The 20934-nt window shown below is 39.9% G+C and overlaps 1 protein-coding gene across 1 annotated transcript in view; it reads left to right on the top strand.

Annotated features, from left to right (window-relative positions):
• The window catches only part of LOC140477769 (integrin alpha-2-like), a 188164-nt gene that overhangs the window by 149034 nt on the left and 18196 nt on the right, over nucleotides 1–20934 (top strand). Inside the window, exons 24-28 of the mRNA XM_072571628.1 lie at nucleotides 5164–5266; nucleotides 5510–5614; nucleotides 6608–6709; nucleotides 11014–11127; nucleotides 14697–14783. Coding sequence (XP_072427729.1) covers nucleotides 5164–5266; nucleotides 5510–5614; nucleotides 6608–6709; nucleotides 11014–11127; nucleotides 14697–14783 — 511 coding nt within the window. The remainder of the gene's footprint in view (nucleotides 1–5163; nucleotides 5267–5509; nucleotides 5615–6607; nucleotides 6710–11013; nucleotides 11128–14696; nucleotides 14784–20934) is intronic.

Raw genomic sequence — 20934 nt, 5'->3', positions numbered from 1 at the left:
TCACTGGAACCAAATGGAGGTAAATGGAGTGTGATTGTTACCAATGCCTGGCCCCAGTAAGTAGTTCAGGGGGATCACGATATGAAATCGGGGAAATGAAGGGGTGATCAAAATATGGGGTGTACTTCAATGGAAAAAGGTTGCTTGAACCTTCACAAACTGTCCTCCCCTCTCATCAGCAGCCATGTATTCTTGGGAAATCCAACAACTAATTGCAAAGCATGTGAAACAGGTGACTTCTGGGCTTCACACTTCATTAAAGCATTTATATAAACAAATTAGAGCTAGTTTGCGGTGAAATTTTAACTTCTAACTTGACCTCAATCCACTTGTCTATGAGTACTGAAATATAACCTTATGGTTTTCGATTACTTACAGTGTGGAAACAGGCCCTTCGGCCCAAAACGTCCACACCGACCCGCTGAAGTGCAACCCATCCATACCCCTACCTAACACTACGGGCAATTTAGCGTGGCCAATTCACCTGACCTGCACATCTTTGGACTGTGGGAGGAAACCGGAGCACCCAGAGGAAACCCACACAGACACGGGGAGAATGTGCAAACTCCACACAGTCACTTGCCTGAGGCGGGATTTGAACCCAGGTCTCTGGCGCTGTGAGGCAGCAGTGCTAACCACTGTGCCACCGTGCCACCCACTAAACAAGCCTTATATCAATGAATCTTGTTACTCAACCAAAGCATCATAAGTTCAAATCACAGGACTACAGTAGACCTGGAGTAGTTTTATCTAAATTTTGGAAGGTGGCAGGTACATTGAGAAAGTGAGTGAAAAGCCACACAGCAGGTCAGGCTTAATAAATAGAGGCAAAGAATGGAAAAGCAACAAGTTATGTCAACCTTTATAACTCACTGCTTCAGACTCATCTGGAATAATAGGTATAATCTTTTGGGCCCAGAGGTTGGACTGGACTTACTTTGGCAGGATGGCGGTGTGCCATAACCTCATTAGCAAAGTTGCCAAAATACAGAGGAATAGATCCATGGATGAGGGAACTTCAGCTTTGTGGATACATTGGAGAAGCTGGGTTGTACTCAGGCAAAGGAAGATTAAGAGAAGATTCAATAGTAGATTTCAAAATCATAAGGGATCCAAACAGAAATGAAATTACCTTCTTATGTTGTTCAATACCTCACAGTCAATATGTCAGTAGTTCATTATTAAACATAGGGTATATCCACACATTTAGGAGACATGCTCATGATACTTTCACTATATTAAAAGCTCCTATATCATCTTGTCAGGGATCATTTGAAGCATGTCATGCTACTATAAACATGGTGTTTTTTTTAACATTTCTTAATTAATATTAGCCAGACATTGATGTGCCTGTAAACATCATGTTTGTATACACTTAATTGTCATAAATGTCTGTTGGATTCTTCAATACCACAATATCCACATTTAGTTTCTTATGTCAAGGGAGATAACTACTGTTGCCTCATCAGGTAAAACACCCTTCGGAGGCAAAATCCACATCACCTCATGTGTTGTAACTGTTCTATAATCTTTCTGTACTTCCTGGAAGGTACCAGATATAACATCATTCCATTTAAATATCTTAGATACATAGTTAAAAAGGAAACATATACAGGATTGGATGCCAAATATGTTACATACAAATATACAAATTAGGAACAGAAGTAAGCCTCCTCCACCATTCACTAAGATTATAGTTGAATTGATTCTGGCCTCAACTCCACATCCCTGCCTATATCTTGTGACCTTTGATTCCTTTGTTAGTCGAGAATCTATCTACCTCTGTCTTAAAACTATCCAGTAAATCTGCCTTTTCGTCAGAAGTGAATTGCAAAAGCCCATGAGCATCTGAGAGAGAAAGCAATTCTCCTTAACTTCATTTTAAATGGAAGACTCTTATTTTTAAATGGTGTTTACTAGTTCTAGTCTTTCCCACAAGGAGGAGCATCCTTCTGGCAGCTGTCCTGTCAGGTCCTTATGGGTTTTAAGACTGCCTTTCTTTTTTTTATATTCTGATAGATACAGGCCGAGCCTATTGAAACTTCCCTCAGAATATAATCTCCCTCATCCTAGGTATCAGTCAAGTGAATCTTTTCTTAAACACATTTACATCCAAGACTATACAAATGACTTCAGACATGGCCTCATCAAAGCTCTATATAATTGCAACCAGACATCCCTAATTTAATGTTTATTCCTCTTGCAATAAACAGTAACATTTGCCTTTCAAATCACTTGCTGTACTGCATATTCACTTCCTGGTTCACATACTGAGACACTCAGATCTCTCTCCACAACAGAGGGATCTCAAATCTATCTCTTTTTTAATAGTATGCTGCATTTTGAATCAATAAGTGGATAAGTTCATTCTTTCCTCATTATACTTCATCTGCCAAATGTTTGCCTATTTACTATTGATATTCCTTTACCAACTCTTTTTGTCCTCTTCACAGCTTACTTTCCAACTAACCTTTGCGTCATCAGCAAATTTTAGTCATGCATTCCGTTGCCTCATTCTAGTCATTGATATAAATGAAATAGATGAGATCCTAGCACTGATCCCTGTGACAATCCACCTGTCACATCTTGCCAACCTGAAAATGACTTATTTCTGCCCACTCACTTTCCTCTTAGCTAACAAAGCTCTATCCATGTTATTATGTGAACCCCTATACCATGAGCTCTCACTTTGCACAGCAATCTTGGATATGGCATTACCTTTATCAATATTAACTTTTACATTCTCAAAAAACTCCAACCAGTTAAACATGATTTCTCTTTCACACAGACACACTGACCCTGCCTGATTGCATTAAGATCTCTAAATGCCCCATTATATCCTGTTTAAGAAAATATTCCAGCATTTTCCTTTGATAGATGTTACACTAAGTCACCTTTAGTTTCCTGGTATAAAATTTTTTGAAAACTGAATTACATTCATCTGGGTCCTCTCTGCCTTTCACTTTCTGGTTCACTATTATTTCTGTAATGTTGTTTGCGTCCTCTACAATGATTAATTCCTCAAATTCACTTTGTAATGCTAAGTTTACTTGCTCTCTTCCTATTAAATATATAGAACGTTTGCCTGGTATAATATTAATTGCTCACTTTCTCTCATATTCTAATTTCTCCTTTCTCATTAATATTTAAGTCATTCTTTGTGCATTCTCCCCAATCTTTTGAGTTGTCACACATCTTTGCAGATTACATTGTTTTCCTCCAACTAAATACTGTCTTTAACTTCAGTTAGACACGAATGGTGCATCCTACCCTTGGAGTTTTTTTTTTCTCATTTGAATGTATCTTTTTTATTCGCCCCTGGGATATGGGCACCACTAGCCAGGCCAGCATTTATTGCTCATTCCTAACTGCCCTGAGAAAGGTGGCTGTGAGCTGCAATTCTTGAGATGTAGAAATACCCTTCATACTCTTGGAAAATTAGTTCCAGGATTTTGACCTTGTGACATTAGTGGCAGCGTCAACGAAATGGTGATATAGTTCCAGGTCAGAATGATGTATGGCTTGGAGGGGTACTTGTAAGTGATGTTATTTCCATGGGATTGCAGCTTTTCTACTTGCATTGGTCAGAGGAGTGGAAGATACTAGCAAAGGAGCCTTGGTGAGTCACTGCAGTATGACTTGTACATAGTACACACTACTGCCGCTGTGTGTCAGTGGTGAAGGGAGTGAATGCTGAAGATGGTAGATTGTGTGCTAATCATGTAGGCTGCTTTGTCCTGGATTGTGTCAAATGTTTCAAGTTTTGATAGTGTACCATCACACTCCTGAATTATATTTTATAGATAGTAGACAGGGAGACAGGACTGGAGGTGAGTTACTAACCACAGAATTCCTCATCTTTGACCTGCTCTAGCAATCAGAGTATTTATATTGCTGGCCCAATTCAGTTTCAAGTTATCCCCATGAAGTATCTAAAGATGTAATGTTTAGGAGATAACCTTGAGAAAATCCTGAAGAGAATTTGGACTGAGATTATTGTCTTAAACAATCAGAACCATCTTCCTTTGTGCTGGGTTAGATTCCAACCAGCAGAGAGCTTTCCCACATGCGAGTATTCTGAAATATCTTTTTAAATGTCGGCCACTGCATCTCCACCAACCTATGTTGTAACTTCACATCAGCTCTAAGGAAGAGTCTTCTCAACTTGAAATGTTAGCTAACTCTTTCTCTATGGATGCTGCCTAACCCACTGTGATCTCCAGCATTTGTTGTATTCCAGCACCTGCAGTAATTTGCTCGTATCTTGTAACCTAATTTCTCAGCTCACTTCAACCAGCTCTGTATTCATTCTCATATAATGACCTTTAATTAAGTTTAACACACTAGATTTAGATCTAAATCTTCTCTCCCTCAAAAGAAATGTGGTTTTCAATCATGTTATGAACAATGCTGTCTAGGGTATCTTCACAATGAGGCCATTAATTAATTGTTTCTCATTGAACATTATCAGAACTAGTATAAAGTTCTCCCTCGTTGCCTCTAGAAAATGCTACTCTAAGAAGCTGTCCTGAAAGCAATCCATCAACCATTATCAAGACTCTATTTGCCAATCTAATTCATCCAATCTATATGTAAATTTGAATCATCGATTGTTAGTGTCATACCTTTCACTCAAATTCCTATCATTTCTTCTTGTATAGGTTAGCTTACAGGCCTTCTCGCTGTGTTGTCCTAATTTAATCTTTTATCAACAAAGCTACACTTTCGCCTGTTCATGCTTTCCTATAATTCCGAAATATCTTGTATCCTTCAATATTCAGATTCATTCCCTTGTCACCCCTTGCAACCACATCACTGCATTGAGTATCAAACTATACATATTAGTGTCTATTTTTGTGGTCAATTAATGTATTTTGTTATGAATGCTATGTGCATTCATTTACAGAACCCTAACTTCTGTCCTTTTACTATTTCCTTAAGCAGTGGCCTTTCCTGTTGGTGAACCCTTAAATTTACACATTCTGTACCTGCCTGCCATGCTGTGATCATCATATAGCTTATTGCCATCTTATTAATTCTCTAATTAATGTTTTGTTAAATAATAAAATATAAATGGATTAAATTGGTGAGGGGAACTGGTATTTGTAATTCTATTTTCCAATTCTAAGCCACAGCATTGATACTTTATTTTTTATGTTCCAGAATTAATAACAAAAATTTCTATGAAATAGCTTCTAAAACATCAGTTAACAAAACAAGACCTCCATTAGATCAAATTAGTCCAGAAAATGTTATTACACTCACAGTAAGTATGCGTTGCATTTGGATGTACATTGATTGGTATTTTCTGTTCAATATGCTCCACTCCTTTCCTAAAGGACAATAAACTTCATGAAATTGTTCAACATGATGTCAGTGTTTGCAAGAAATGAATTTCATATGAAAGCCTTTGTTACCAAAATGATTTTGAAAGCTCATTATAAAATTGGTTTATCAGGAAATGAATATCCCAATGCTACAACTAACTAATTTTCATTATTTTTTAAAGGTCAATACTGGACACTTCCCCATACAGACTGCCTATGTCATGGTTGAAATACCAGTATCTACAAAAAAGAACAATCGACTTTTATACCTTACTGATTTAAACCACGTATGTGTTTATAATTTTTAGTAGTTCATGTCTAGCAGGATTGCAGCAGCACTGAAGTGGGCTTTATGACAATTGCAACTTTTGTATGAAGAACAAAGAACCTCAAGATTTATGAAAGTCTAATTAACATCCTCCTCAGTGAATGGAATTTCTTGTGCCAGGATAAAATATATTAAGGATAATTTTGACTGCAGGATATGATATTAGATGACTGATATTGATTTTGATTTCAATGGAAATGGAAATCCGTTGCTTTCCATATCACTTGAAGTCAAAACCCCCGCCATCTGCCTGATGCTAGCTCATACATCAACATTCAGTTTAAAACAAAAACTAAGCTCTATCGAGTAAAACATGAGCAGATATTTGATTTTCATCTTCTGTCAATTTGGCATCTATTACCAGGTTTTTTATTGCTGACTGGAGCTAATACATGTAATAGTGTAAGCTTCAGGAAAAAATTATGTATATAAACAAATTTGTTGGTTCTTCTTATGATTGTAATTTCTGCCTGTCTATGCATTTCACTGTTTATGTTATTCAACACGTACTTCTTAGCTCATACTTGTGCCTGTGGTGGACACCTGTATTAATGAGCAGACCAAGGGCAATTTCTCTGATGTAGATATTCAGGTTATTCATAAGGAATGTTGGAAGGGCGTTCACTCCTTATTAATTGAGCAAGTTCTGGATAAGGATCTGTATTGCTGGCAGGCACTGCTCAAAGCTGAAATAGGATTTCATAAGATGACCCCATTTGGAAAGTTCAACAGTCATTGGCTGATTGGGGGCGTTGTAACAAAGTTAGATCTATTACCAGTGCTCTAGCAGCAAAGAAGACTCACTCCTAAGCTACAAGCATCAGTCATAATTCATCACTGCTATTTATTCAGCGGCCTGCCTTTTGCATTTGACATTCATTAGCAGTTAGGTTATTTGTGATTTTCAGTTGATCATTCGTTATAATGACCTATTTTTCCAAAATGATTGCAGAGCAACAATATCATTTGTGATGCAAAACTTGATACTCTGGACATCGCCAATTATCATTCCACAACTTTTAAGAAGGAGAGCTTCAGCAGTTTCAACGATTTGGTAAGGCAATATGCTATAATGAGAAAGTGAGGACTGCAGATGCTGGAGGGTCAGAGTCGAAAACAGTGGCACTGGAAAAGCACAGCAGGTCAGGCAACATCTGAACAGCAGGACAGTCAACATTTTAGGAATAAGCTCTTCATCAGGAATGTCATTTTGGACCTAGCATTAACTTGGAGCTTATCATTTTATTCACGTTTAGTAATTTTTGTAAATATTCTTAATCTGTTTTTCACCTCTACCATCTGGGATCTAATTTCTGGCAATCATATGTCCCAAAACCAATCTAGCAGATCTCTTCTCAAGTTATGGGTATCTTGGTGATTAATCAGTAATGTGGAAGAACTTAGTCAAATGGTTGAAAAATGTGCTAATGTTTTGGGGAAACAATTATCTGTAGAACTGTTCTCTAAGCCTAATTCTAAACTACTCACAACAGCTGGATCACATAAGTTTCCTCATTAGTATCTCTCCTCAAAAGTACCAGTGCTTGTTCCAGTCAAGTGCTTGTTATAGAGCAGTGTTATATGCATCACAACTTGATATAGGATTCTGGCATCAGAATCAGTGTTGCAAGACTCCAGTAATTGATATATGGTCTCCAAGCCATTAAATGTTAATGAGCTGTGTTGGATCAAACAAATGGGGAATGGAGGATTAGTGTGAGGTAAGTTTGTTGTGGCAGATGCAGACACCAGCAAGATAACTAACTGCTGGTCAAAGTTCACAGTATCACAGTCTTTACTACTACTTGTGACTCCTTAGATACCAAAGGAGTCCATGTCCAAGTGCAGAAAGTTCTTGATCACATTAGGATTTGAGCTGACAAGTGGCAAGGGTCATAGATACGGATTATATGTCATCCTATCACATAAAAGGATCCCATTGTTCCAAACATATTAATTAGACCTTTCAGCCCTTGAGCTCTCTTCACCATTCATTAAGATTATGGCTGATCAGATTGTAACCTTATGTCCACATTCCCGTCCATCTTTAATAACTTTTCCATGCCTCCTTAACAAGAATCCATGTCATTCTGCCTTAGAAATATTCAAGGACTCTTCTTTCAGTCTCTTTTCAGGGACAGAGTTCCAAATTCTCATGGCCTTCTGAGAGAATAAATTCACCTAATCTCTATCTTAAATATAAAATCCTTGACTTTTAAACAGGGACCCCTAATTCTAGATTCTCTCAAAAGAGGAAACATCCTTTCAATATCGACCCTGTCTTCAAGATTTTAAGTAATTCAGTCGTCATTGCTTAATCATCTGAACTCCAGCAATTACAAGCATAGCTTGTCCATCCTTTCTTCACAGAATATCCTGTCTAATCCAGATTATTAAACTGGGAAACCTTATCTGAACTGCTTCCAACACATTTATATCCCTTTTAAATAATGGGACAAATACTGTATACCTGTATAGTTTTGTAGTCACAGACTCACCAGTGCCCTACAAAGCTGAAGTTAAAGCTTCCTACTTTTGTATTCAATTCCCCTTTGTAATAAATTATAATGTTTGACTAGCTTTCCTAACTCTTTGTACCTGCAAACTGACCTTTCATGATACGTTGTAAGGGCAACTAGACACCTCTGTATGTCAGCCCTAAAACACCTAATTTTACAAAATTCACCTGACAGATTAGTGTTTTACTTATCACACACAGAACATTACAGCTCAGTACAGGCCCTCCAGCCCTCGATGTTGCGCCGCCCTGTGAAACCATTCTGAAGCCCATCTAACCTACACTATTACATTCTCGTCCATAGGCCAATTTAAATGCCCATTAAGTTGGCGAGTCTACAACTGTTACAGGCAGTGCATTCCATGCCCCCTACGACTCTCTGAGTAAAGAAACTACCTCTGACATCTGTCCTATATCTAACACCCCTCAATTTAAAGCTATGTACCCTCATGCAAGCCATCACCATCCTAGGAAAAAGGCTCTCACCATCCACCCAATCTAACCCCCTAATTATTTTATATGTCTCAATTAAATCACCTCTCAACCTTCTTCTCTCTAACAAAAGCAGCCTCAAGTTGCTCAACCTTTCCTCATAAGATTTTCTCGCCATACCTGGCAACATCCTAGTAAATCTCCTTTGAACCTTTTCAAAGCTTCCATTGCCTTCCAATAATGCAGTGAACATAACTGCATGCAATAATCCAAGTGTGGGCGCACCTGAATTTTGTACAGTTACAGCATGACCTCATGATTCTAAAACTCAGTCCATCTACTAATAAAAGCTAATAAACCGTATGCCTTCTTAACAGCCCTGTCAACCTGGTTGGCAACTCTGAACAATCCATGTACTTGGACACCAAGATCTCTCTGCTCATCCACACTACCAAGAATCTTACCATTCGTCAAGTACTCTGCATTCCTGTTAGTCCTTCCAAAGTGAATCACCTCACACTTTTCTGCATTAAACTCAATTTGCCTCCTCTCAGTCCAGTTCTGCAGCTTATCTATGTCCCTCTGTAGCCTACAACAGCCTTCGGCACTATCTACAACTATACCGACCTTAGTGTCGTCCGCAAATTTAATATTCCATCCAGGTCATTTATAAAAATGATAAACAGCAGTGGACCCAAAACAAATCCTTGTGGTACACCACTAGTAACTGAACTCCAGGATGAACATTTCCCATCAATCATGACCCTCTGTCTTCTTTCAGCAAGACAGTTTCTGATCTAAACCACTAAATCACCCTCAATTCTTTGCCTCCATATTTTGTGTAGGAGCCTACCATGGGGAACCTTATCAAACGCCTTACTGAAATCCATATACACCACATCAACGGCTTTACCTTCATCCATCTATTTGGTCACCTTCTCTAAGATCTCAATAAGGTTTGTGAGGCATGATCTACTCTTCACAAAAACGTGCTAACTATCCCTAATCAATCCTTTCTAGATGATTATAAATCCTATCTCTTATAACCTTTTCCAACACTTTACCCACAACCGAAGTAACCATCTATAATTACCAGGATTGTATCTGCTCACTTTCTTGAACAAGGGGACAACATTTGCTATCCTCCAGTCTTCTAGCACTATTCCTGTAGACAATGACTACATAAAATCAATCTCCTCCCTGGCTTCCCAGAGATTCCTAGGATAAATCCCATCCAATTCAGGGTCCTTACCTATTTTCACACTTTCCAGATTTTCTAACACCACTTCCTTATCAACCTCAATCCCATCTAGTCTAGTCATACCTTTTAACAGAGTGCAAAGGTTGAAATCTCTCGTATGTGGTGTGATGTAAAGATGTGAAGGAGTTAAAGAAATGCCTCGACAGAGCAGAGCCCAAATGACAAACAATAAAGAAAGCACACAGCCACACCCAGTTGACACCTATTATATTTTTAGAAACTTTCAGAGACTTTATAGGACAACTAAGACACCAACAATTATAGTAATATTCAAACTATACAAAGCAATGCCAGACATTAGATAATGCCTAACACCAAAAAGAGAGATTTAATCATCTCCCCGAGTCATTCAACAGCACTACCATAATTGAATCTTCTGCCATCAACATCCTGAAGGGTACCTTTGTTATAATCACCCTATGCTACCAATAACTTTAGAAAGATATCTGAACTACTAGTGAAATAAATATTCACATGTTAAAACTTAAAATTGTAAGATTTTGACCATAAAATGAATTAAAAGCAACACTGACTAAGGGGTATTTTTGTATTCTTTAAATTACAGAGAAAATCTACCATTTAACTGTTAAAATAACTGAAAGTCCAATTTCATGATCATACTTTATATCTACTCTGCTTCCTATTAGCCAGCCAATCTTCTATCTGTGCAATATTTTACCCTCTACAGCCTGAGTTTTCATTTTCCACTGTAACATTGGATCTGATGTCTTATCAAATACCTTCTGGGAATCTAAGTGTAATATATAATTTAGTTCTCCTTCATCTACAATGCAGACTACTTCTTCGAAGATTTCAAATATATTGGTTAATCATAATTTCCTTTTCACAAAACCATGTTGAATTTGCTTGATCACATTGAACTTCTCTAATGAATCTGCAATAATACATTTAACAGTAGTCTTCCCTTTGGCAGACGTTGAGCTAACTGGCCTTTAGTTCCCTGCTTTCTGTTTCCCTCCCTTTTCAAACAAAGGAGTGATCCTCACTATTTTCTGACCTACTAGAAACAAACCCAATCTGCAAAAGTTTGCTTATTACTTGAAAGCCTGGATGTTTTCTGAAATTGTATTCATATAGTTAAAAATCTCTGCTATGCTTACTTTAACAATTTTCTTTGCTTCTGAAGAATTGTGAAAATGTCAATTGTGAGAAATTTTTATGCATTATGAACAATCTCAAAATGAACAACCAATACACAATCAAAATTGTTATGAGGATTTGGCTGAAGACATTTATAAACGTAAGTACTCATCATAAAATTATTTATAATGATGATTTTGCATCCATGTTTTTAAAGGTGCGCTTTCTCCTTCTCTTGAAAAACATGTTTTTTATTTGTTGAATGTAGAATTCACCAGCTGGACCAGCATTTGTTGAGCAATCCTAAGTGTAGTTATGATGTTTTCTGAGACATTGTCTGTAATGTGCAGTTCTATGATTATGACTACTAGGAGAAAGTGAGGACTGCAGATGCTGGAGATCAGAGCTAAAAATGTGTTGCCGGAAAAGCGCAGCAGGTCAGGCAGCCAAGGAGCAGGAGAGATTCTCCTGCTCCTTGGATGCTGCCTGACCTGCTGCGCTTTTCCAGCAACATATTTTCAGCTATGATTATGACTACGTTAAGCTGTTGCTTGACTAGTCTATCAAACAGTTCTAACAAATTTGATACTAGTTCTCAGATGTCAGTGTATTGTTAGGCTGAAAGTACCACACAGGTTTTTTAGAGTCTGATTGAAAAGAATACAAGACACATGTGCTTCAATACATAGCAAATTTATTAGCTTAATCTTAACGTATATCCACACGAATGAGCAAATCTATTAGCTTAAGCTACTTTGTACATATGCAAACTAATGAGTCTCACTGCCTGCAGACTCATTGGGGATTGGTAACTGTGGCACTTGGGGCTCCTTCTCAGATTCCATGCCATTGGTCTCACAAACCTGCTTCAATGGTGAAAGTCCAACAAGTGGGGCAAAGTCCCTGATACTAATGCTATCAGAATCTCATGTTAAGTGCTGCACTACCCTTTCTTAGTACTTCCAGTAATTTTCCAAACATTCCATTGTGAAAACAAACAACTCCAGGTGTCTGTATTAACTGCACAATAGTCTGTTTCCCAGTTACCTTCCCAGACTGTTTTTGCACTGGGTCTGCTTTCCATATAATTTGCCACTTTCTTTAATTTCTCATTATCGTGTCCAATTAATCCTTAATAAACTGGTTTGGAGATTTTTTTAAGCCGAGAACTACAGTTAATCAGGTGGTCTTTGGGGGAACCAGCAAGACTTAGATTGCCATTGTTATTTCCAACACCTCCATCGATGTCAGTTTGACTGTTCAGTTTCTTTCTTGTTTGACACATTTTAGCTGTTTGACACAACTACAGGAGAACCTCGATTATCCGAACGTGATAGGCGGGTACTACTTCGTTCGGATAATCGATTATTCGGTTTTCAAAGTCTGCTCCCTGTTCAGGAGACTGCAGCAGCACACAGCGCACAACGCCCCACCCCAAACACTGCCTACCGCAACCCAACCCCATCCAACACCGTCCCCCCGCCCCCGACCCCGTGCAACACCACCCACCCGCCCCAACCCCGTGCAACACCGCCCCATACCCCGTGCAACACCTCCCCTCACCTTCAACACCGCCCCCTACCCCGTGCAACACCTCCCCTCACCTTCAACACCGCCCCCCACCCCGTGCAACACCTCCCCTCACCTTGAACACTGCCCCCCACCCCGTGCAACACCTCCTCCCCACCCCCAACAACTCCCCCCACCCCAAACCCCATCCAACACCGCGCCCCTGCCCGCCCCTCTCCAGGGGAGCTGAACTGGACACCAACAACAAGATTGCTGTAGTTGCCTTTGTGGGGTAAGTCTTCAAACAGCACACGCACACACAAACACACACACACACACAACCTTTTACTGCAACTTTTTGTCAGATTCCACCTTTTAGGAGAAAGTGAGGACTGCAGATGCTGGAGATCAGAGCTGAAAATGTGTTGCTGGAAAAGCGCAGCAGGTCAGGCAGCATCCAAGGAGCAGGAGAATCGACGTTTCGGGCATGAGCCCTTCTTCAGGAACCTGCTGCACTGACCTGCTGCACTTTTCCAGCAACACATTTTCAGCCCAGATTCCACCTTTGCCCTGTACAGGACAATGTTGGAGAGATTATCTGGGTGGGGGGGGGAAGGGGGGGGGGAGAGTTTAGGGTACAGCCCTGTGTAGAACTCCTGGGCAAGTGTGGGGAGAGAGGGAGGGCGGGCGGTCAGTCATTTGGATATGGTGCCTGTTTAATCGCTGTAAACAAAAGACACGAATCACTGTTGGAAACGTGTCTTTAATGTAATGTTTCCATCGGGACCTCGAGATCTCCTTCGGATAATCCGATTTTCAGATAAGTGGTATTCGGATAATCGAGGTACCTCTGTAAATGGCTTGCTAGGCCATTCCTGAGTTCAACCACTTTGATCCATCGTTTCGAGCCACACTTAGCCCAGAAGAGAAAAGGACAGCAGCTTTCCTTCCCTAAAGGATATTAGTAAATCAGATGTATTTTTAACGAGAAGCATCAATGGTCTCATAATCATTATTGGACTTTTAATTTCAGATTTTATTGGATTTGAATTTCACCATCTGCTGTGGTGGGATTTGAACCCTGGCATCCACAGTATTTCCTTGGTCTCTAGATTATTGGCAGAGTGACAATACCACAATGTCATCAGCTTTTTCATTACAATGCTACTCGAGTAAAAAAAATCCTGAAAATGGCTATTTATGAATTTTTCCAAAAATTCTAATTTTAATATCTGACAGCATTTGTAGTTAATCTTATTGGCAATTGTGACTGAAGACTTTAAGAAGTTGTACCAAATTCTGTGACATATGTTGGTTTATTTTCGCACAATTGGTTTGGATTCAAAAGAGAGCAATTATGGTACATACAACTAAATTTTATATTTCATTGTTAGTCCTTTGTAAAATTTATTGTACTGTGTGTTTTCTAACTTCCCCATCATCATCTTTTGCTAAAATTCAGCACTGCCTAATTTCTGTCCTTCCAATTGAAGGCAATGAAACCAAGAACAGAAATATTGCCCCAGCTGAGTAAATATTCAGCAGCAAATTGCTATTGATTACCAGGGTGTTGTTCAGATACATTCTTTGTTGTCTGAGCAAGACTGAGGGAGACATGCAAAGTAACTGGATTTTAATGATGTACTACTTCATAATGCTGACTGATCTCTAGCCCTGGAAAAACTACTTTATATTTATTTCCATTATCAGGAAATAATTCAAATAATTTTTTTAAAAAGGCTGAAGTTAATTTATTATATTTTACTTCTATATGCACATTCCAATCTATCATTTTGCTCTCCATGGAATTATTAAATGTGGACAATAGTTGTAAACTTGCTGTCTGTGAGAATTATTCAGGTTGATTGGTTCTTTAGCCTGTTTAAAAACATCAATATTGGTGAAAACCAGAAATCCCCATGAGCCGACGCTTGAATCAAAGCAAGGAACGGAAATAGATAATTCTTACGAGAGTATTTTTTTTCCTCTGCTCTCTGTGATTAAAATAACCAGGAGCTGGTTTGTTTCAACCGACCATTTTTGGCTGTTGTCCCTCAGTGATAGTTTGGTTTAAGGAGGTCACTAAAGATGTTAATTCTTTAGCATTGTTAAATAATTGATAGGTTACATTTTTATCATCTTTTATGAACACTTCACATATTTAAGTCACTTGAAACTAATGAAATTTTAATACTTCTACTTAATTTTACTTTGGTTTAGGCTGACTTTCAAAGAATAACACTAACTCCATCAGCAAAGATTGAAACAAGGAATCCATTGTTCATCATCAATGCCAATAACGTGACAGTAAGTGACTTCAGAACTACTAAATAGTTGAAATGTGAGATACAATGAAATGGATCTTGGAACATAGTTAAGAGAATGGGTGGCATGGTGGCTCAGTGGTTAGCACTGTAGCCTCACAGCACCAGGATCCCAGGCTCAGTTCCAGCTTTGGGTGACTATCTGTGTGTAATTTGCACATTCTCACGTGTCTGCATGGGTTTTTTCCAGTTTCCTCCCATGGTCCAAAGGTGTGCAGATCAGGTGAATTGGCCATGATAAATTGTCCATAGTGTTAGATGCATTAGTCAGTGGGAAATGGGTCTGGGTAGGTTACTCTTCGGAGGGTCGGTGTGGACAGGTTGGGCCGAAGGGCCTGTTTCCGCACTGTAGGGAATCTAATCTAATCTAATAATGAAAGTAGAAGGTAAACTTGGACAATTTAAACATAAACACCTTGAAATGACATGAAAATATTATTATTTTAACACTCGATAATTTTACCAAACTTGGCACAGTACAAGTATAACTTTCAGGAGTTTTCATACGAGGTTTCTCTCCATGAGTTCTACCAAGTTATTTCAAGCAATTTTATACTGTTTACCTCATTATGAAGGTGCCACACTCAATGACACCACACTCTCTGCTACCAGGATTTCTGCCACAAGCACCATATTTAAAGCCCAGATATGCACCAGGTTAATTACAAATAGCCCTTCACAGTACACTGAGTGGGAGGTACATGATAAACAAAAACACTTCTGAGGGGTATATAGGGATTCAGGTCACACCATTAAAAACTGAAGCTCACATTTATAAATATATTTCCACTTTTCATCATCTGATTGACTGTCATAATAATTGCAGCTGCAAGAATCAAGTGACACATCTCTCGGACCATTTCATGATTGAACTCTAAAAGAATGCTACCTCACCCTAACCCCCAACATAGCATAACCTCTTATCAATGTTCAGGATTGCTCATGGCTCATCTCATCAACTTGGAAAGACAGCCTGGACTGCGAAATGACCAGTTGTCTGACTGATCACTGTGCAGCTCCCCAGCTGACTTACCACTCGTTCCCAGTCTGGTTGCATTGGACCTGCAAGACTCACCATGTCCCCTGACTGGCAACAGTTCCACCAGAGGAGCAACACCTCGTTATCTGCCTAAGTACCTTACAGACCTTGCAGCATTCAGTTTAACAATTTCAGAGCACGAACACCATTCTCCCTGTCCATTACCCGCCCCACCCACCCCAGGTTTTGTTTGGTTTGTGTTGCTCTCAGCACAGCCAAACTATTTTCAAACATTCACACTTCTCGTTAGCACCCTACTCAGCATCAGTATTCCAAGTGTCTTATCATCAGTATTTCCATTATTTGTCTCTTCTTTCCTCTCTGTCAGCACCAGTTTCACATATTCTATTCGCTCCTCGCACCCCTCATCATCAGCATAAATGCCACCTTTTCCCAACTGCTTTCAGTTCTAATGCAGGGATTTGAAACTTTAACCGTTTTTCTCTCCATAGATGCTACTGGACCTGCTGAGTGCCTCCAGCCATTCTGTTTTTGTGACCATTCCTCTTGACTGGGGACTACTCTCCTAAGACTTTGAGACATAATCATTTGGTTGAAGCATATTCAGTGCTTTGGCCACATAAGGCACTGGCACATATTGAAAGTGTAATATTAACATAGCATAGTGTTGTGTACCAATGCTCCCTTGAAATTGGCACAGCTGATTTTGTGTCAGCGCCAGGAGACAATGCAAGGCAGAAGTACAATGAGCCTGCCAGTACTAAATGATGCAGCAATATACAAAAAGCCAAGGCAAGGCAGAGATATCTAAGTGGGTGCGGAGTGAATGTGCATTGAGAGAACAGACACAAGCCCTTGGATATGCACTGTTCAGAGGTGTAATATGGATCCCTGACTCTGCAGAAAAATGTCGCAATCAATATAAGGTGTCACTGCATTCCAAAGTACAGCATTGAAATAGTAAACTGTATTACAAGTTAGACCAAAACGTAACAAGATGACCTGGTGAGACTGGTGTGTGTCCAATAATTTCAGTGCTAGAATACAAGGTATGAAACTGTGTTTGTATCAAATGGGTGACTGTGATTTGGCAGTTGGTTGTGCACTTGGCATGAGGAATATCAATAAGAGTGTACATTTGTTTGTAATATTCATTCAGGAGATGTGGACATCACTGGCTGGATTGGTATTTATATAGAGTAAAAAATATTATTCATGGGTTTACTGTGCTGACTCATGTCCTGACAGGACCAGAGTGTGGGAATGAGTAAAAACAAAATGGAAGGACTAATGACAGATGAAGGAAGAGAGATCCTGCAAAGGGAATTTAAGGAAGTAGGGTAGAAAGTTGAAAAGCAGGACCTGTAGGGTGGTAACCTCACGATTATTCCCTGTCCCATGTCTTAGTGAGGCCAGATATAGGAAGATAATACAGTTGATTCCATGGCTAAAGAGCTGGTGTAGGTGGGGGTGCTTCAGATATCTGGATCATTGGGATCTTTTCCAAGGAAACAGGAACCTGCACAAGAATGACGGGTTGTACCTAACCTGGAGGGGCACCAACATCCCTGCAGGGAGGTTTGCTAATACCACTGGAGGGACCTTAAATGAGTGGTAGGGAGGTGGAACCAAAGCAATAATTCTGTATGTAGAATGTTTCAAGAGAAGAGGGGATAAATCAAGTAAGTCTAGTAGGAAGTACAGGCAGGCCAGGTTAGTGAGCATGATAGGTCTTGCAGTCTGAAGTGTATTTATTTTAATGCAAGGAGTATAACAGATAAGGCAGATGAGCTTTCAGCATGAACTAGTACATGGGATGACTATGTGGTAGCAGTTATAGAAACTTGGTCGACAGAGTTTTGATGGAATTAGACAGGAGCTTGCAGGAGCTCTTTGGAGTAGTTTGTTTGCAGGCAAAGGGACCTCCGGCAAGTGGGGGGCCTTTAAATGTGTGATAGCTAGAGTTCAAGATCTGTACCTTCCTGTGAGAGTGAAGGGCAAGATTGGCAGGAATTGGGAACACTGGATGACAAAAGATATTGAGGTTTTGACCAGAAAAAAGGAGGCATGGCTCAGGTAAAGGCAGCTGGATCAAAGGAACCTCTGGAGATATATAAGGGCCACAGGAGTTTAGTGAAGAAGGAAATCAGGAGCGCAAAAATAGGGCATGAGATAGCTTTGGCTGTGAAAATTAGGGAATCTCCTTGGATTCACCCTAAGTGTATTAAAGGAAAAAGAATAACTAGAGAGAGAGAATAGGACCAAAGTGGATATGTAGATGTGGAACCACAGGAGATGAGCGAGCTTCTTTGTGTTTACTGTGGAGAAAGACATGAAGACATAGGAACTTGGAGAAGTTAGTGATGATATGCTGGGGACAGTCCTATCACAGCAGAGGAGGTGTTGGACGTATTAGAATATATATGGTAGATAAATCTCCTGGTCCTGACCGTATATCCAAGATCCCTGAAAGAGGCTAGAAAAGAAATTGTGTGGGCCCTGCAATCATCATTCCCGGAAAACTGAAGGGTATCAAATGTGTCCTTATTCAAGAAGTGCTGCAAAGAAAAACCTGGGAACTACAGACCAGTAAGCTTAACATTTGAGGTGGGTAAGTCACTTGAAAAGATTCTGAGATAAGATATGTATGCATTTGGAAAGACAGGGTTTGATTAGTCAGCATGGCTTTGTGTGTAGGAGATCATTCCTCATAAATTTATTAGAGTTGTTTGATGAAGTCAGCAGGAAGATTGATAAGGGCAGGGCAGTAGATGTAGTCAATATGGATTTCAGTAAAGCCTTTGATAAAGTTCCAAATGGTAGGCTGCTCTGGAAGGTTAGATTGCATGAAATCCACGGGGAGCTGGCAAACTGGACACACAATTGGCTTAACGGTAGGAGCAGAAGGTTATAGTGGAAGGATGTTTATCGGACTGGAGGCCTGCGACTAATGGTATGCCTCAGGGCGAGTGCTGGGCCCATTGCTGTTTGTTATCTATAACATGATTTGGATGAGGATGTACAAGGTGCTATTAGTAAGCTTGCAGATGACACTAAAATAGGAGATATCGTGGACAGTGAGGAAGGTTGTCAGAATTTGCAGCAGGACCTTGATCAGCTGGGGATGTGGGCCAAGAAATGACAAATGGAGTTTAATATAGATGTGTGAGGTGTTGCATTTTGGAAAGTCAGATCAAAATTTTGACGGGGTTAGGCAAGAATTTTCAAAAGCTGATTGGGGGCAGATGTTCGCAGGTAAAGGGTCAGCTGGAAAATGGGAAACCTTCAGAAATGAGAGAACGAGAATCCAGAGACAGTATATTCCTGCTATAGTGAAAGGAAAGGCTGGTAGGTGTAGGGAATGCTGGATGATTAGAGAAATTGAGGGTATGGCTAAGAAAAAGAAGGAAGCATTTGTCAGATATAGACATGAGAGATCAAGTGAATCCTGACAGTATAAAGGCAGTAGGAGAAATCTTAACAGGGAAATCAGGAGGGCAAAAAGGGGACATGAGATAGCTTTGGTAAATAGGGTTAAGGAGATTCCAAAGGGATTTTAGAAATACATTAAGGACAAAAGGGTAACTAGGTTGAAAAATAGGGCACCGCAAAGATCAGCAAGGTGGCCTGTGTGTGGAGCTACAGGAGATGGGGAGTTATTAAACGAGTATTTTGCATCTGTGTTTACTGTGGAGAAGGACATGGAAGATATAGAATGTGGAGAGATAGATGGTGACATTTTTAAAAATATCCATATTACAGAGGAGGAATTGCTGGATGTCTTGAAATGCATAAAAGTGGATAAATCCCCAGGATCTGATCAGATGTACCCTAGAAGTCTGTGGGAAGCTAGAGAAGTGATTGCTAGGCCTCTTACTGAGATATTTGTATCATTGGTAGTTACAGGTGAGGTGCTGGAAGACTGGCGGTTGGTTAACTTGGTACCATTATTTAAGAAAGGTGGTAAGAACAAGCCAAGGAACTACAGATCAGTGAGCCTGATGTCGATGGTGGGCAAGTTGTTGGAGGTAATCCTGAGGGACAGGATTTACACACTTTTGGAAAGGCAAGGACTGAATAGGGATAGTCAATATGGCTTTGTGCGTAGGAAATCATGTCTCGCAACTTGACTTTTGAGAAAGTAACAAAGAGGATTGATGAGGGCAGAGCGGTGCATATGGTCTCTATGGACTTCAGTGAGGCATTCAACAAGGTTCCCCATGGGAGAGTGGTTAGCAAAATTAGATTCCATGAATACAGAGAGAACTTGATGAAGGGCTTTTGCCCGAAACGTCGATTTCGCTGCTCGTTGGATGCTGCCTGAACTGCTGTGCTCTTCCAGCACCACTAATCCAGTATTTGGTTTTCAGCATCTGCAGTCATTGTTTTTACCATTGGATACAGAACTGGCTTGAAGGTAGAAGACAGAGGGTGGTGGTGGAGAGTTGTTTTTCAGACTGGAGGCTTGTGACCAGTGGAGTGCCAAAAGAATCTGTACTGGGTCCACTATGTTTCATCATTTATGTAAATAATTTGGATATGAACATAAGAGGTATAGTTAGGAAGTTTACAGCTAACACCAAAATTGGAGGTATAGTGGACAGCGAAGAAGATTACCTCAGATTACAACGGGATCTTGATCAGATGGGCCAATGGGCTGAGGAGTGGCAGATGGAGTTTAATTCAGATAAATGCCAGATGCTGCATTTTGGGAAAGCAAATCTTAGCAGGACTTATACACTTAATGGTAAGGTCTGAGGGAGTGCAGGTTCACAGTTCCTTGAAAATGGAGTCACAGGTAGATAGGACAGTTAAGGCGACGTTTGGTATGCTTTCCTTAATAGGTTGGAGCACTGATTATAGGAGTTGGGAGGTCATGCTGCGGCTGTACAGGACTTTGGTGAGGCCACTTTTGGAATATTGCATGCAATTCTGGTATCCTTCCTATTGGAAGGATTTTATGAACCTTGAAATGGTTCAGAAAAGATTTACAAGGATGTTGCCAGGGTTGGAGGATTTCAGCTATAGGGAGAGGTTGAACAGGCTAGGGCTGTTTTCCCTGGAGTGTCGGAGGCTGAAGGGTGATCTCATAGAGGTTTATAAAATCATGAGGGGCATGGATAGGATAAATAGA

The sequence above is a fragment of the Chiloscyllium punctatum genome, chromosome 1 (genome assembly GCF_047496795.1).
Source record: "Chiloscyllium punctatum isolate Juve2018m chromosome 1, sChiPun1.3, whole genome shotgun sequence".
In the NCBI taxonomy this organism is placed as follows: Eukaryota; Metazoa; Chordata; class Chondrichthyes; order Orectolobiformes; family Hemiscylliidae; genus Chiloscyllium; species Chiloscyllium punctatum.
The sequence above is the reverse complement of the archived record's forward strand: the minus strand, read 5'-3'. Positions and strand labels throughout refer to the sequence as shown.